This window comes from Neopelma chrysocephalum, unplaced genomic scaffold (assembly GCF_003984885.1).
Source record: "Neopelma chrysocephalum unplaced genomic scaffold, ASM398488v2 Primary Assembly neopelma1_132, whole genome shotgun sequence".
Taxonomy (NCBI): Eukaryota; Metazoa; Chordata; class Aves; order Passeriformes; family Pipridae; genus Neopelma; species Neopelma chrysocephalum.
The window spans coordinates 532,678-550,835 of record NW_020897794.1 but is presented as its reverse complement, the minus strand read 5'-3'; the positions used below and the strand labels follow the sequence as shown (position 1 = coordinate 550,835).

At 50.8% G+C, this 18,158-nt stretch overlaps 1 protein-coding gene and 1 long non-coding RNA gene across 5 annotated transcripts in view; one reads left to right on the top strand and one right to left on the bottom strand.

Annotated features, from left to right (window-relative positions):
- Nucleotides 1-1,476, bottom strand: part of USP32 (ubiquitin specific peptidase 32) — a 68,356-nt gene extending 66,880 nt beyond the window's left edge. For all 3 annotated transcript variants that reach the window (XM_027698821.1, XM_027698824.1, XM_027698825.1), the window contains exon 1: nucleotides 1,343-1,476. In XM_027698821.1, the coding sequence (XP_027554622.1) occupies nucleotides 1,343-1,400 (58 nt within the window). In that variant the 5' untranslated portion in view covers nucleotides 1,401-1,476. The remainder of the gene's footprint in view (nucleotides 1-1,342) is intronic.
- A 364-nt stretch (nucleotides 1,477-1,840) lies between these two features.
- On the top strand, nucleotides 1,841-17,677 carry LOC113975050. 2 transcript variants are annotated; one of them, XR_003536741.1, is made up of 3 exons: nucleotides 1,841-2,849; nucleotides 6,515-8,182; nucleotides 11,844-17,677. It is a non-coding gene; the product is annotated as an uncharacterized LOC113975050 (long non-coding RNA). The 2 variants fall into 2 exon arrangements; XR_003536740.1 differs by having other exon boundaries at nucleotides 11,568-17,677.
- Nucleotides 17,678-18,158: the final 481 nt, after the last annotated feature.

Sequence of the window (18,158 nt, the reverse complement as noted above, 5' to 3'; positions counted from 1 at the left end):
AATGAACGTATTTACCACCTAAGAGCTTATTTCAAACTCTTCCTGGTGTATTCAACTTCACACCTCTACCAGGCTGCATTTGTGACTCCAGCTCCTCTAAAAATACAAGCACCAAAGCTCTGAGAGACTTCCTATACTTTCACTAGCAGTGAAATCCTTCGGGGCTGTTATGTTTAAAACATGTAACGTGAGTTTGAGTCACATATTTGTTTCTCCTCCTTGACAGCACGTTGCTCCGTTTCCTACCGACATGGCATCCCCCTCAGAGGCCCCACCAGAAAAAAAGAAAAATAAAACAAGCAGAAAATATTTCACAAAAATCCCCTTTCACATCAATTTGTTTCTCTTTCAATTAACACCCAGCGGTTCCACCCAGCTCTCCCCTTATCACTCCTGGCAATGCCTCTCACAAGAAAGGGCAGCCATAGGTTGGCCTGAGCTCGTGAATTTTTATCGAGGTTTTCCCTATCAAACAGGTGAGCTGCTTTACCTGCCCCGCACCCCGGGAACGCACCACGGGGCAACAACCGCGAACCACCTGCCCTGCCCGCAAACCATCCGCTGCCGAAAATTCCCGGCCCTCTTTGTCCTTGGACTTGGCCATCACTTCCAGAGCCAGGGAGCTGCCAGGGTGTAGCTGCTGTCGCCTTGGAGCCCTGCAGCTGCGAGCATTCACCATTCAGCTTGTTTATGTTTTTTTTTTTTCCCCTCGCTGGGTTCCTCTTTAAATTCTCCAGGAGGGCTCTGGAACAGCGACACGGATCCCAAAAAAAACCCCCGCACGCGCCACAACCCACCTCCCTCCCCACACCCCGGCGGCTGCAGATGCGCGATCCCCGGGCACGGGGGGGGGGGGGGAAGTAAACACGAGGGATGGGAGAGCCGGGAGCTGACAGACAGCCCTGTCACACCGGGATGGCAGCATTTCCCGATTTATCCAGCGGGAGAGAGCCGGCGAAGCGGCAGGGAAAGGGAAAGGCCGGGCCGAGGGCGGCGGGAGGGTCCTGGCGGTGGGGACGGGAAGGGAGAGAGCGGAGGGGGGGGGGGGGCCTTCCGCGGTGAAACAGGGGGGGAGACACCTCAATAAATAGATGGAGAGACACCTAAATAAATAGACGGACGGATAAATAAATAAATGACGGGGTGCTGGGGAGGGGGGAGGTTGGTGAAAGGGGGCGGGCGAAGGAGCCCGAGCGGCGCAAGTGCCTCCGCGCGGGGTCCGTCATGGAGGTGCCGCCTCACCGCCCGCTGCCGGGGGGCAGCGCGGGGAGCCCCCCCTCTCCCACACACACACACCACCCGCACACCCACCCACCCTGCCCCGTCCCCGCCGCGCCCTCACCCCTCCGCAGCGCCTCGTCGTAGCCGAGGAAGCCGATGCGGGACTCCTTGGCGCCCATGGTGCCGCTCAGTCCATGGCCGCGGCGGCGGCGCCCGGCGGAGCCGCTACCGACGGACGGGGCGGGGAGGGGCGGAGGGGAGGGTGAGGGGGGGGGAGAAGCGAGGGAGGGGCGGGGCCTCCCGCGGGGAGGGGCGGGGGGAGGAGGCGGCCGCGCGCCCGCCCCGCGGCCTCCTCCATGCCGGGTCACGTGGGCCCGGGGAGTGAGGGGAGGGGGGGAGGAGGAGCGCGCGCCGCGTCACGTGGCGGCGGACAGGGCGCGCGCGCGCGCGGGGCGGGGCTGTCATTGGTCCGCTGGCGCGAGGGGAGGGGCTGTCATTGGTCCGCTGGCGTGAGGGGAGGGGCTGTCATTGGTCCGCTGGCGTGAGGGGCGGGGCTGTCATTGGTCCGCTGGCGTGAGGGGAGGAGGAGACGGCGCGCGCGCAGCCCCCCCCCCCCCCCCCCCCCCATTCCTCCCCCCAGCCCTGCGGGGGGTGCTGAGGCGGGAAGCGGGAGCCTGATGGTTCGGGTCCTGCCTGAGGTTCTGTCTCGGCCCAAGCGGCCCCAGAGGAAGGGCCCTGTGAGGAGGTGGGAAGGGTTTTGCTGGCGCTTCTCTCTCTGACAGTTTTTGGAGCTTTCCGTAACGCGCGCAGGGGAGACCGGGGAGGAAAAGGCTTCGGGGCACGGGGAGGAACGGCCTCAGCGCGCTGTGGGAGGGTGAGAGGCCGGCCCTTTAGCCCTCTCCAAACCTTACGGGGAACGGGACCCTCAGACAGCTCAAACCTTGAACCTCGCAGGGAACTGGGCGCTCAGCCCTTCAAACTTAACAGGGGGATCAGCCCTTCATCCCCCTCAGACCTCGCGGGGAGATCAGCCCTTCATCCTCCTCAAACCCCACAGGGAACAGCCCTTCAGCCCGTCAAACCCCACAGGGAACTGGACCCTCAGCCCTTCATCCTCCTCAAACCCCACAGGGAACAGCCCTTCAGCCCATCAAACCTCACAGGGGATGGTGGTTCTCCTCAAAAAGTCCTCTAAGGAGCAGGGCTGCAACCACGGGTGACAGTAGGAGTTTCCCGTTCCATTAAAATGCCTTTTCGCTGTCTTAAACAGAAACTCAGGCTGAATGGTAAAAGGATCAAAACCACCTCTGCCCTTTGCTGTTCTCCAGCGTGTTTGCTTTTAGTATTCAGCCCAGCACTGACACAGAATGGGAGGATTTCCCAAATGGCTTTGTTACAACATTAAGCCTGGTAACCTACCCTGGGTCGCTCCTGAGCAGAAAATAAGGAGCTTGAAAGAAAAACATTGATTTCCAAGGGCGGCTTGTTCCAAGGATTGTTCCTGCACTGAAACAAAGCCTGTGAAAACACCAGTTGCCAGCCATTCCCTAAGTTACTGTTTCCACAGGGAATGATCTTGCCACATCAGAGCTGCGGAAAGGTCACGCCGAAGTTACTTTCTCGCTGATGTAAGTTCATGCGTAGGTATTTTTATAGCAAACATTCCAGACAAATTTCATATCTGATATGCAAAGCCAAGAATGCTGCTCGCAGAGAGGCCAAATTTCTCCTCATGTGACCCAAGTGCAAAGACACAACAAATGAAATAAGCTTCGTAAAGCCTCCTTATATTCTTTTTTTTTCCTGCCGTCATTTGAACTGTTTATTATCTTAGATTTGTGGCGTATAATTATTCAAGAAAAAAAATCTGCTACTTTTGCCTCTCTGGAATATACAGACTATGAGGATGAGGGGGGAAAGCTTAAGTGATTTTTAAAAATATAAACGAAACTAGTGGAAATATATTTCACCCACCAGCCACTTGTTATGCATTTATCATTTAAAGAGTAAAGGTAAGAGAAAAGGTACATGTAAAGGTAGGAATAAGAGGATTTAAGCTCCCTTGATATATGTCCTCTTATTTCCATGTTACCTTTACATATCTCAGTAAAGACCTTTACACATCTCTTCTTGATATTGTCCTTCACCTTTTCTAGTTGCTCTTCTCTTAAGTGCATCACTCCCCCAATTTCTTAGCAAATTCCCTTTGGGCCAGTTTCAGCTCCCTTTTTTGGGTATGGATAACCAGAATTTTATTCCATTTTCAGCTGAGGCCTCACCAGCACTTTGTGAAGTTATTCTGTTTTTATCTGTTCTGTCATGACAGGACCCCTATTTGTAGCATGAGCAAACCTTACTCTCAGGCAGCAGAGATTATTAGGCAGTATGGAGGGTTTATTGACAACTGGTTCCCTCGCTAAATCATGAAAAAAATGCATGGTTAAAATTATAATTACAAATCAGACCCTGCCACCAGCCTAAAGTCACAAGCAGCTGACTTGGTACAAATGAGGAAGCAGAAACCTCTAGTGAGGAGTTCCTTCCTCTAGAAAAAGGATTGATGGTTCATAATAATGGTTAACATTTCATATTAAAAAATAAAAAAACTCTTTCCAGAATGCTTAAAAAACATGCATCTCCTTAAAACTTGCTGCTTTTCCCAGTTTCCAAGACTCACCCTGCATTTTTGTATGACATTCTAAAAAAGCCCAACCAAAGGGACACCTCTCACGTCCCAGAGATACAAACCACGTCTAACAACCAGTAGAATTCTGTTTGAAGAGTACTTTAAAATAATTTACTGAGCCCATTGTAGGCACCAAATTTAATAACAAAGATATTCTGGAGTGGAAAGTCGGGCTGGAGGCTCCCGGTGGCAGTGCCTTTGTTCAGATTAAATTAAGCATGTTCTCAAAGGCACTGGAGCAGGAACCCTGAGATAAGGCTGCCTGTGCTAACCATGGATTGGATCTGGCACTAACTTTTTAATGAAGCCTTATTGGGGAGCACAAGGTTGTAGATGTTGCCACTATTTAAATGCCATGTCAAAGGTAAATCAAATTAAGATACACCGAGTTTAGACTTGTATTAGATGAATTGAGCTCCTCTGGTGACGGAGAAGTGCTGTACATGCAAATCACGCTGCCCACCCGTCCTTTGGATTGCTGGGATTTAGTTAATTATTCAATGATCACAAATTAATTCCTGAGCACTTAGCAAATATCTTGAAGTGTCTTTGCATCACTGTCAGGTGCCTGTGGCAGAGCAGATTTTTACTGCAGCCCAGGGGCTGCAGGAGCCTCCTTGGCACAGCAGCTGTCACCGGGAGGGGGCTGCAGTCCACAGGGCCACCAGGAACAGGGAAAAGGCCAGCTGAGGCTGGAGAGGGCACCTGCCCAGGAGAAGGTGTTTGGGGTCACAGCAAAGAGGCCTGAGCTCAAAAGAGGAGAGCCAAGGAATTGTGGAACTGCTGCAGGGACTCAGAAACCCTCCTGAGAAGAGCAGTGTAGGGTTGAGGATTTCCTGATTCCAATCTATGGAAAACAGAAGCAAAAAATGCAACTTTGAGGCCCTGCTCTGTTGTTGGGCCCTGAATCTGAGCCTCCCTTTCCCCAATATCTGCCTCCCCACCCCGGGACATCATTCATTTTATAAGGACTGTGCTTGGAACTGGACAAACATGGGACAACTTTTACCCCTTCCTGCTTCACAGGCAGCCCTGACAGAAGTGCAGCAGAGCACATCCCAAATATTTGGGAAGAGCAGAAGGTGGCAGAGATATCAAGGTGCAATAGGAACATTCAGAGCTAGATGGTTTCACATCTCTCTAATTACAGTGAACTGATGGAGGAGAAAAATACCCCAAATCATTGTCTGCCAATCTGATTCGGATTTTTCAGAGGCAGAGGGGAAACACAAAAGGCTTCTTCAAAGAGCAACAGAACTACACTTGCAAATTGAAACTGCTATCACATTTTCTATAAAAACAAGTGGTTTAGAGTAGTAGCAGAGGGTGACATTTGTTACAGATTTATATAAACTAGAGGGGGAAAAAAAGGGAACAGATTCTTACCAGGACACTCCTATTGTTGTCATATAAGCTGTACTGCCACACTATTGCCAACATGGATTTTGTGGTGAAATACTGCAGGAGAAAATTAAAAATTTAATTTAATTTTTTTTTAATTAAACATTGAATTTCAATAAAAATTCCAAAAGAGAGAAAATTTAAAAAGCGAAAGGTAATAATTCTAGAATCCAGTTTTAATAGCAGCAGATAAGAAAATGAAGTCTTATCTTCTTCTTTCTCAGGAAGCCCCACCCTACTTTTTATCAAAATTTGTGTTTATTTTTTTAGCCACAAACACTCCAACTGCATTTCTGCAGGTGCAGCAATCACCCCCCTTGCTGAGGGGCTGTGCTTCCATGAGGGCAGGGCTGCAAGGGGGTGTAGCCAGGGGACTCTCAGAGGGAGATGGTTGGGATTTTTTCCCATATTTTCAGCACGAAGACCCTTCTCTTTCCCCCTCTGCCCTAGAGATCCCCAGTTCCCTGCACTCCCATGCCCTGAGCAGCTGCCCATCCCCACCCACCCTGGCACAGCCAGGCCTTTGCCCGGCACCATCCCCTGCTCCTTCCCGGCACCTCATCCCCTGGTTTTTCCTGCTGAGTTCCAGGCAGGGCGGGGAGGCAGGAGGGAACAGCCCGTCCCTGTGTCCCAAGGGCTGAGCTGCAGTGACAGCCCAGCGTGGGGGTGACAGGCAGGAGTGACACCCACAGTGCCACCCAGCAGACCTGCAGATCAGGGTGTGGCAGGTACGGGAAGGGAAGGACAGCAAAGGGAAGTGGGAGCATCCCACAGGCCTCACTTGAGCTGTGGGCTCCCTCTGCTTAGTTCTGCCCCCCCTTTATAACAGAATTAATTACTATTTTTGCTGAGCCACTTCCCCCTGGTTGTTTCTGCTCAGGGAGCCCGTGCCAGGTTTGAAGCCACTCAGAAGTGCTGCTCACATTACTGCTCAATCCATGACTTCAGCTCCTCTTATTAATAGTGGCATCCATACAGCCCAGGGAAGGGGGGCACGTCGCACCCCGAGCTATTTTAGGGTCTGTGGGTAAGTGATCCCCCACTTTTCCTGCAGTTGCCTTTGAAAGACACAGAAAAAACACCATAAGGCTCCCTCCACTCTCGCTGTTCTCTTGAGCAGAGCTTCCCTGTGCGTGGAAGGGTGGCACGATCACACTCGAGGCCCACAAAGAACAGGAAAAATCCCTTTTTTTTTTTCCTTCACAGACTTTGCTGATGTTCCTCCAACCCAGAAGTAACGACAGTCACGAGGTGAGTGTAACACGTCAGATATTCCCACAAACACCACGTCCTTCCCCATTTTCTATCAACCTGTTGGATTGTGCCATACCCAGGGAACGTGTGACAGAATTAATCCTCCTGCTGGGCTGCACAGCGAGGGAAGGGAACAGACGAGCTGTTGTTAGCACTGAGAAACTGTGACAAAAAAGAGGCAGACTGCAAAGCCAGACGTGTGTCAGTCACCGAGTGAGACACGCTATGATTTATCAACGGAACAACAATTGACGGGAACATGGATCTCCCGTTTCAAAGTGTTGTCTCTGTGTAGATTAAGAGTAGTATCTGTCATCAGGAAACAATGGGAGAAGAAATATGTTTGATAAAAGCAATCCCGTGCTCTCCCGGAGGCAGAAACCGCTGCGTCGTTGGAATGGAAGTAAAGGATTTCTCTGCGAGTTCCATCCCGGGCAGCAAAAAGAAAATGTGTTGTGACAAGAGGAAGTGCAAATAATTAATAGCAGAGGATCAAATGAAAGGAGTGGCTTTGCAAGGAGTGACTAATGCTGAGTGTGTTCCAGCAAAGCCCGGGTTGCACCGTGGAGAGAGGAGCTCTCGTGGCCCGGGCGCGCAGCGGGCAGGGCCTCGGCCCCGCGGCTCCACGGGGCAGCTCCCCTTTCAAAGGCAGGGCTGCTTTCTTCCGAGCTCCCCAGCTGCTGCTCACGGGGTCCCCGGCACCGCAGCACTCTGGCTGTTGTGTACACAGAGAGCAGCACCAGAGCATCAAACACGGAACAAGCTCGGGGAGCGCTCTGCCAGCAGCTGATTACAGTGGGAAGCGCATCTCAAAGCAGCAGGGCAGCAGAGTAAAACAAAAGCCACGGAGCCGGTGCTGCCGTGTCGTTTGGCACTTCCTTGTGCTTCCCTTAATTCTGCCTCAGAGCTTGGAAGGGAAGGCCAAAGCTTCTTATTTGCTAATTAAGGTTCCACCCGATTCAAACACCCAACAAAGGACATCCCCAAACAGAGGAACCTGCCAGCCCTCCTGGCCCTGCCAACAGGCTGATGATGTCTCAGTTCAGTGCTCTCCCAACACAGAGAGTGAAAGAGTCCTGGGCAGTGGCAAATCCAACTGTGTGCACACACACATTGTTGTGCTGGCACACACCTCTGAGCGGGATCCAAAGGTTCCAGCTCCCTGTTTTTGTTGTGCACACTCCAGACACCCCACAGACAGGGGTAAAACAAAGAGACATTAAAACAACAGAGCTCTATTTTATGGTGTCAAATGGCTAATGACAGTAATTAGGGATTTAAAAGGCCTTTATCAAGGGGCATTATCTAAGATACCATCATGCCTGTAATCAGAGTCAGGGAAGAATTGCTTGGTCAAGCCAAGAAGGCAACAAAAATAGCCCAACGTCTTTCCATCTGCTCCAGCCACCACATCCCACCCCACTGCCTGAGTGCAGCAGTGAGTCACAACAGGACACAGATGAGCAGGTTGTGTCCCTGTCACTTCAGCTGAACGTGCAGGGGCTGTTGAAGTGTTCCAGTGGGCTCCCAAAACAAAACCTGTATCATTGCTGGACCAGTAGCTCCAACAGCATTTTGCCTTCTTCCCCTTTTGTGGATTTATTGTGCCCAGGCAGCAAGGTAAAGCTTAGAGGTTAATCAAATTTTTGCCTACTATATTAAGTATTTGCATGGGTATTTATTTTGTAAAACGTACTGTTAAATGATCCATAAAAGCCTTTGGGTAGAAGTCCAGCTAATCCTAGAAGAGCTTCTGGCCTAGCAGCTCTTTTCAGCTACTGTAATAAAAATTAGGCCTGGAATGTGGAGTAGACTCTTGAGCAGGTTCTTTGCAACAGAAGACAAGTGCAGTTGTCACAGTTTGAAAAAGAAAATTGGTACATTCAAGGAAGGAGCAATTTGAAGTTCATATAAAACACTTGGACACCACCATGATGGGCAAAAGTTTCTCCGCTCATTTTGCTGCCTCTTATGACTTCCCAGCTGTTTCTTCCCCTCTCAGGTAGTTTCAATTTACCCTTCTATTTTTACCCACACAGTTTGCTAACAGCCTTGGAGTTGAGATTCTGCTGGCTTTAGTGATGAGGTGCCAGCTGTGCATCCCTGCAAGCTGCTGCATGGACGACCTTGAAATTTTCTGGAGGTGCCTCTAAGCATCTCCCAGAGAGCATTTCTCTGTTTTTAGCCTTAGAAATACATCACTTTAGAGCATCCAGAGCATTTTTGCAGACGTTTGCCAGGCTTATGCCAACCCAAATCCCTCCCCTCCCAGCCTGTACCCTGTCATTGTCAAAGGAACAGCTCCTCCATCCCACTGTAGCCAGCCTGGGGAGTTCTTTTTGCTTCCTTCTCTGCAGGAATATTAAACCAGAATGAGAATGAAGATAGCTGTTAATTTTATGTCACAGCAAGAAAACTGAAGGTCTTCAGATCACACTTTTCTCCTCAGTCTTTTAATTGCAAAATTATACTTCAAGGTTTGACACGAGTTTCTCACCTCCCTATTTTCAAGCTCTTAGCAAACAAAACCAGACAAAGACACTTTTTTCCCCCTGCTCTGCAGAGCCTGCACAATGCTTTAATTTTAAAGAGCTGAAATATTGCTAATTACCAGCATAATCCAACAAAACTTGTGATTTTACAGAGAGCTGTGTCAAACCAAACCAAATTATAGGTCAGAACATGCCAATCTATTCACAGTTCTCACAAATTCCCTTTGTGGTTTTATGTGCCCTCCCAACATGTGTCTTCCCAGGTTGTTGGAGCCCCTGGCTGGCACTGCTCAGCTGCTCCATAATTATTCCTCACACCAGACACAGCAACAAGGCATTCACAGCACACTCTTCTCACATTTTCTTTAAACATTAGCTACAATAACAGGAATAGAAAGTGGAGATTGTGAGGCAGGAGACACAGGAATCTGGGTGCAAACAGATGACTAGAAGAATTTTTTCTAGAAAAAAAAGTGGGTGGAAAAAAGATCCTTCCTTTTTTCTGGATAAGCACTAGTCTAGACCATGGAATACTCCCACTTCTAGATATGATGCTTAGTAACCCGCTCCTAATTTCCAATTAAAGTTTAATTAAAATAATGGGAATACTCCCTAAATAAGTTACAACGTGACTTCCCGTGATCCTCTCCCAGGTCCCACACTCTGTCCCTTTGCCATCAGACTCACCTGAACTCCACAGAGCTTTGTCCAGTGGTGTCCCACGACCCTTCCCTGGCATCCACCATTCCCTGCAGCCACCCACAGCCTCTTCCCCTTGGATTAGATCCCACCTTCCAAGATGAACTGCAGGCTCTGCCTCTGGAGAACACCCAGCACCAGGGGAGCTGAGCATCCAGAGCCCCAGCTGGGAATTGCACAAACAATAAATCATCAAAACCCATTTTTTTTTTGCTGCAGATTAATGTTATATAAGTTACTCCAGCCACAAACTATAAACAGCATAAAATGCACTTCTTTGCATTCCAGCGTGTTGGGGGAGATCATAAAAGCACTTAATATATTATTTAAGCCATTTAAGGGAGATGGCACAAGTGCTGTAATTAGCAACAGTTCTCCAAATCCCCATATGCCAGACAAAGGATCACATTCAGCATTTCCAGGCTGGTGGGAGGGAATCAGAACATCACAGAAATTAAATGGCACACACTGCTTTTTTTTCCCCCTCTGCCAATCTCAGCAGAGCCTGTGTCTCACTCCAGCCTCCCCCCTGGACCATCATGCAAGAGGCTGAAACCACCACCTAAAGATTGGCCTTTTTGGCCTCATTATTTGGAGCATAACAGGGTGTTGAAGGCTTTAAGAAAGAGAAACGAAGCCACTTCTCCTGGCAGTGACCTTCTACAGGCTGGAGGGGAAATTCCTTGCTTTTTCCTTTTAGTAAAACCAAAACCAAAAGAAAAAGAAAACCAAAACCTGAACTTCCTCTGGAAAATCCATGGACTGAAGCGTTCAGTGGCAGTTTCCAAGCTCTCCAGTCCTTGGTGCACAGGGGGTCAGGCCCAGGGCCAGAGCAGGAGAGAGGCAGGATGTGCACGCAGAGGGCAGCGGTGACAACGGAGGGACAGGGCCTGGCCTGTGCCAGGAACCTGAGCTTCACCACCTCATGCAACCCCAGGACCCACCACGTGCCCAGAAGCCTCACCCCAGCCTGGGGGCACCGACTGCCCTGGCAGTTATCCCAGTCTGACACTCATCCCAGTCTGACACTCCTGTGCCAGGAACGAGATCACTGGGGGCAGCTGTCAAAATCTGCCAAAGCAACAGGGAGAGAGAGAAAACTTGAGAACCTCTGCCAGGAAGGGAGGCTCTGAAACCCAGGGTGCCCTGACTCTGGGAGGGGAGACACCTGAGGCAGGGGGGTCTCCTGGCTCTGGGGCCCAGTTGCTCTGACCAGTTGTTACTTCCCATCCTCAGATACAACCTGGAAAAGGTGTTTCCCCAGTGAGTCCTTCAGAGAAGAGCCTCAAGACTGGGAACAGATAACAGCACAGGACAACCCCTTCTGGTGGCCTGACATTTGATTTCTCTGTATTGCAGAGAGAGGAAAATCCCCTTTGTTCCTCTACAGCTTATTTTTGCATCGTCTCTCCCTCATTTGTTTTTGTTGCTCCCTGTGTGGGCTCCAGTTTGACTTACCCAGCTCTGGGCACATCTCCCTGATCCTGTGCCATCCCCTGTCCTGTTCCCTGGGCAGATGGGAACCAGTCTCCTCCTTTTCCAGGCCTCTCTGACTCACTGCTGTGATGAGGGGTAACCTTGTTAGGGAGGGGAAGTGAGCAAGGCAGACATCACCCAGGGAGCTCAGATTATGGGATGCAAAAGTTAACAGAAGTCAAACAATTTTCACTATGAAGAGATACCCAACTTGTTATACCAGTGGCACCAAAGGGATGGGCTTATTAACATCTCATTAATAATGCCTATTTCAATTTGCATAAAAACTTATGAAGCACAATAAGAAGAAAAGCCTTTAACTATCTTGTTTCTCACAGGGTGCACGTTGCAAAGCGTGGAGGAAGCTGATAATGCTCTGTCAGTTCCTGAGGACTTCAAGCAGCTTAAGAAAGTTTTTTGACATGAGCAAACACCATCAATAAGCTCATGAAGAGCTGGCTGAGAAGGCAAGGACAACACTTACCAAAAAGCAGCTCCTGTGGCGTGTTGAGATGCCTCTGACAATGCCACAGAGAAACAACAGCTGGCCCAAGTTCTCCTTCACATCTCTTCCCCTCACACAATTTATTAACTTGAGCTGTATTTATCTGCAGGGAGAAGATGGGTCTTTGGTTGGCTGGGAAAGTTGTCGTCACCCCCAAGCAGCAGGAAAGGAATTCCCAGGTGGAATTAGCAAAGCCTCCACCCCTACAGGCCAAGCAGTTGCTGAGTATCATTGATCATTCCATCAAATGGAGCATTCACACCCTCCTGGTAAGAACAGATTATTGGAAAACATTCCTGGTTACAATCCCTCTTTGGCATCACATTGCAACACATCTGGCACTGATGGCTGGAGTTTGTGTTTAACTAAACCACATGTACAGGCAGGTGGTTTAAGTGTAATGCAAAATACCTGTGTATTTATCTGCCTTTATCAGCTTTCCTTCCTGTGATCTATCAGTAAATAAATACCATATCAGCTGCCTGCATGGACCATAAGCACCCAGATCCATCCCATCACATGTGGTAATGGTGCTAAATCTGCCCAGAGCAGCAAATTACAAACAGCAGCACACCCAGAGCATCTTCCCAACTGCTTCTCCTCTGGCTCCCTGCCTGCTCTGCACTGCCAGAGCTGCTGCACTACAGGAGTTGGGTAATGTTTGCACTTCCACAGCTCCTGGAAGATGAAGACACTCAAATACAGAAATTAATATTCACAGGAGAGCTGTCAGGGGAAAGGGAAGCGTTTTCCCCGAGGTGCACTGTTACAGTACAGTGTGTTTGACTGGCACCTGGGCTCCCTGCCTTCCCAGGGAGAAACAGGAGATGCAGAATCTGTTTGTACTCTTCCCCATCCAACTAGAACACCCTTTCAAAGGGTTCCTGCCATAAGTAGGCAATATAATCCCACGGATTTACAAAGCTGTGGTCTGTGTTACGCCACCTTCCAACAGGAGAGGCTTCAAAGCAGGAAGCAGAGTTGTGTTCCAGGGGAGAGGGGGAAGCGGGACAGCCACAGCCTTGGGAGGGCTCAAAGAAACCTCTCGTGTCTGATCTCACAGCAGTGAACCAGGCTGATGGACAACTTCTAAATCCAGTGAGAGCCTCAGAGGAAGCCTGGCCAGAGAAGTCCATCTGTGCCTCCCACTTGTATATTCCTGGCTTTGGCTGAGCTCCGAGCGCCGCGGACACCGAAAGGTGGAACAAAGCCTTGGATTCTCAAGGGGAACTCAAGGCCTCCTCGATCCTCTGAAAGGCAAAGTGTACACACGATAAACCAAGAGAGCCATTCCATGCTGCGGTCACATGCTGTGTGGAAGCTGTAATCTCACAAGGACACAGATATGGCCATGCAAATATGGGTTATGCCTGTGCTAACAACCAGCTTCTGTCCCCAGAGCTCCTGAATGGCCTCTAATCTGGCTGCTGATGCAGGTGAAAGCTCGTGCTGAAGAAGCTTCATTTCTCCTGTGCTCCCATTAGCCAGGAACCTGCTGCCCTTCCACACCCTGACTTGAGAGGTGAGGACATAAGATGGCAACTTCTCAGATTACATCTTTGGAGGAGAAAAGGAGAGGAGCTGCCCCAGAGGGATGGATGTCACCATTGCAGGCAGCAGGCGCAGCAGGAGGGCGGTTGGCATTGGGAAACCAGCTGCATTTTCAACATCCCCTTCAGCCAAACCACCTCTGAGAGTCCTCCCAACAGCCAGGCTGAGGCAGGACAGCTCCAGCCAGCTGTGCCATCCCACTGCTTCCCTCTGCAGAGCTCACCTTGGGTAAAGCAACAACACCCTGGGAAATCCCAGCATGGGTTAAAAAGCTGTAACCTACCTCAGATGGTCCAAGCAAACCCAGCTGCGCAGTGGGAGCAGGGAATTGCCTTTGCATCTGCCCAGCAGCAGCTTGGGAGAGGCTCCTGCACCCAGAGCTGGCAGCAGAATCTGAGACAGGGGGAGGAAGAAAGCAGAGACAGGAGGGAAAAGGCCGCAGACATCTTGAGGGGAGGGCCTGTCTCCATGGATGTTTGTCACTGTGGAATTCAATGGTGGGTAAAGGCCAAACTTCCCTCAGACAGCCTGAAAACAAGGTCCCATCTCTGTCTGCAGACCCAGCAGTGGGTCCTTCCCAAGGTGACACCTGCCCGGGGCTCTGGGCCCAGCGGGAGCTCGGCACCAAAACCACCCAGAGCTCAGCCCAGAGCCCGGGGATCCCCCAGAGAGAGGGGCCTTTGTGCAGCCCTGGGCACAGCTCTGGGTGCCAGAGGTGACCTGGCACAGGAGCCCAGCGGGGTCCCAGCTGCAGCAATGACACTGATTGTCCAGGACACAACAATGGCACTTGTCTGACCGGGCAGGACACGACCGGCCCAGCGCGATTCCCTTTGGGAAAGCATTTTGCCTGGAAGTGAATTTCCAAAGCAAATGCCTTTAACTCCAAGCCTTTGCAGACTTCCTGCTGGCAAGGGCAGTTTATTCATTCCAAAAAGGAGAGCTTTAAAAGAGATGTCACCCAGGAGAGAGAGATCTCACTGCTGTTGGTTTTCACCATCATCTGCGAAGGAGGTAACCTTGAATTCCCATTGCACTGTGATGGGAATTGAGGTCTCAACTCCAAGCAGCTCCCTGAAAACACCCAGGGTGCAGCCCAAGGTCCCTGTTCCCCATCAAATGGGACCATCCCCATCTCAGGGTAGAGCTTCCCCACAGCACTGGCTCAGCAGGGGCAGAGGGAGAGCTGAGAGAGACCCACCTTGGACTTGCTGCAACAGAAGCCGTAGAGGGAAACTGTGATTGCCCACCCTGGGAGCTGCACCCACACTCCCTGAGAGCCAACACAGCCCAGCCAGGGCTGTGACTCAGAGCTGCACTTTGCACCTTCAGAGGCCACACTAATCCTGACTGATGCCCAGGGACTGGTGCTGCACTCACTGCAGGTGCCCCAGAGACCACACCAAGCTCCCACAGCTGCAAACAAAGCAATCCTCTGAGGGAGCAAGATGTCAGGGAGGGAAGGACTTCTCTTGTACACACTTCAGCATCTTCTAAAAGGCAACATAAGCTGGTGTTGAAGTCAGTTATGTAAGTGCTGCTTTCCAAACGAGGAGTGGAGGAGTTACCTACACAGGGGAGAGCAGCCCTTGCCCCTTTGCAAGAGAAAATATCCCCATCCCCAGCCCAGGGAGGTGCACACTCAGTGGCTGAGGGTTTGGGTTTGTCCCAGGTCAGCCACAGCCCCTTTGCCACCAATAAAAGCTGCAGACAGAACACCCTGAGGTTACAATGACCCACAACCACACATTTCCACCTCACCAGTGGCTGCCAGCCCGTGTCTGATTGGTGCTATTAGCAATGGGTGACCATTGTTTACCCTGTAATTTATTAGAGGCAGGATTTCCAAAAGGGACCTAAAGTAGGCACCTAATTCTTATGGGCTTTTAATGAGCATTGAACACCTCCTTCATTAAGCAGCTCTGAAAACCCAATCTGGAATGATTTGGCAGGAACAGAAATGCCCCTGAGCCTCAGGACAGGGTTTGTCACTGGTGGTTTTTTAAAGAGAGGGTGAAAGGTTTGCATGAGCTGCAGACTGACCCATGGATCTGGCAATTTGCAGGTCACAGAGAAGGACCTGGGCATCTCAGGGGAGGAGGCAACTGTTGTATTGGGCAGAGAGGGCTCCACCATGCAGGACCCTGATCATCTGCACAGACACCTTCCATCAGGACACACTGTGAGGGACTGAAGGGAATTCAGCAGTAGAAAAAGTCAGGGGCGCCTCAGGTGAGAAAGAGAGAGGGAACAAATAAAAGCCAGGAGTTTGGCAGAGGCAGCCAAAAAGCAGGACAAGACACTTCATTCTGCAGCTTCCAGCAGGAGAAGACACTGATCACTGGCAGAAGTGAAGAGTCACCTCTGCCCAGAGCTCTGTCCCCTCTCACCCAGCACTGGTGGCACCACAGCAGTGACACTCCCAGCACGACGGGCTCCTGGACACAGACTTTGGCCCTGCATTTCCAGGCACTGGGAGTGAGGTTGGATATCAACAGCAGACTTGTACAGCTCCATCCAACTGCCAGAGGCTCACGGGTCACACAGATAATTCCAGCAGAGGCCACGTGGCACCTGGTCCTGCCCAGCACGAGGGTTTCCATGTGCTGCCCACCAGCAACACCCCTGGGCAATGAAGGGGCTCCTGTGCAGCCCCCTGAGTTCATGGATCACCCTTTCCATGCTTAGGGAAGAGCAGCTTTCACCTTTTTAAGCTTGGGAGAAGAGGAGAAAAGCGACTGGTTCAGGCAAAGCCTGTGTTTGCCAACAACCATTTCTGTGCCTGAGCATCTCCTACAGAAGGGAACTGCAACAGTTCCCTGGGAATTCAGCTCCAAAGGGTTAAAACACACTTAAAGCACACTCAGAGCCAACCATAAACATATCTCCTGAGCAAAGGCTGGGCACACCAGGAAGTTCAAAGGTCCACAAGAAACACACACTTCCAGGAGTTCATTAAAAAATAATTAGAAGCAGGTCTACCAAAAAAAAAAAAAGTCAACTAAGAAATTGTTTTGAATAAATTAGAAAACAGGGACAAACTTGTTGGGTCACTGGGACACTGTGTTGAAAGGGAGCTGTGGTCATTTAATAGCTGGCACTGGTAAGGCCACAAATAAGTTTGAGGCTGCAGGTTAAGAGCTCTCTCCTGCAGTTAGGGAGACCAGCTACAGTTTTTGCTCTTAGTTTGTGGGGAAACAAACCCATTTATTTACTTTTAAGGCTCCAAAAAGATACTCCAGCAAGGAGGAAATCGAACCTACTGTGAAGAGAAAACCCCAGACACGAGGGTTGGGAGCACGAGACACTCGAGATTCAGGAGAGGCATTAAAAAAGCAGCTGCCAGCTCGGTGAGGCAGGTGGGGACAGGTGCTCCTGCTCCCCTAAACCTGGGGAATGGAGCTCCATTTCCAAAGGCTTGGGGACACGACCTCTGCTGAGGACAAGCCCTGCTCCTCCCCACTGCCCCCTCAAAACAAGGACCACGGAGCAAACAACCCCCTAAAACACCTTCCCATCCTTTTGCTCTCCATAATAACCACGACCAAACCACACAACTCCACACCTTCCTTTCCCAAGGATGGAAAAAAAAGGCAAAGCCCAAGCGGTGGGTGAGAGGAATCGGTCAGGGATGCACCGGGATGTGCCGGGGCCGAGCTGCCTCCAGAGCGGCCACAGAAGTGACAAATCCCGCCGTTGTGTAACGGGTGACAAACGCCTTTTGTTATGCAAGACAAGTGGGAGAAAAAGCAGCACCTTTGCCCTTTGTGGGAAGGGAAGAGCAGGCGGCTCCTGCTCGAGCACAAACAACAGGCTGCGGATCCGGGGGGCACCGGCACTGGGGGAACAGATCCTGGGGAAACGCCTCGTTATTGGGCTGAGCGAGCACAAAAACACGGGATCGATATTTAACTGGTCAGTGATTGAGGATGGCAGCACGGTAACGTGGTGATTTGGTGGGTTTTTTTAAGGAGAGAGGCCACAGGGCAGCTATCCCTGGCCTTGCTCCTCAGTCACCTAAAATTAGGGATCCACCTCCCCTTTGCTCCAGACTTGGGCTTTTAGGGCTTTTTAAAAATTTAAAAATTTAAGTCAGTATTCACATAATTTAATTAATAAAAATAATAATTAAAGAGCTCCACGCATCTGAATTTAAACACTGGTCCCAACTCCTCGGTTTCAGACTTGGTGCAAATCCCAGACCCACTTGGGGATGGAACCCACTTGTCAGCTTGGAGCTGGAACGGGGCATCCTCTCCCTCTGCAATCTGCTGGCTCCTGAAGGCTGCAGAAATCAGCTCCGCGGCTTGGCCTGGGCAAGAAATCAGGCTCTGGGCTCTCGCAGACTCAGCAAAGGTTTGTTTGAAAAACAAAAAAAACCAAAAAAACCCAGCCAAACAACTGGCGAAAGGAATTTTTCCCTGGGATTACCCAAGGGATGCACAGCAATCCGCTCCCCATCCAGCTGTGTGGTGCTTCCCACTCCTTCGGAGCTCAGGGACCCGCCCCCGCCGTGCTCCCAGTGCTCCCAGTGCCACACGGCGACAGTGACATCCAGTGGCAGCGACACCCGCCCACAGCAACCCGCGACCAGCCTCGGCTCAAACCAAATGTGGAACCCAGCCAGCCACCCCAAGTGCCTGGAAAACGCCTGGAAAATTCCAGCTCCCCTCAGGGTGCCGGGAAGGGCTTTGGCTTGAAAACACAGGTTCAGGTGCTGGGTGCCAGCACAGGAACCGGGGACAGCACGGACGGACAGACAGACAGACACCTCCCGGGGCGAGGATTTCACCACTCACCTCTCAGCCCTTCGCTGCTCCCTCCCAACAGCCCCACGGTTGAGCAAGAGTTGTTGCCCAGCCATGAGTCAACC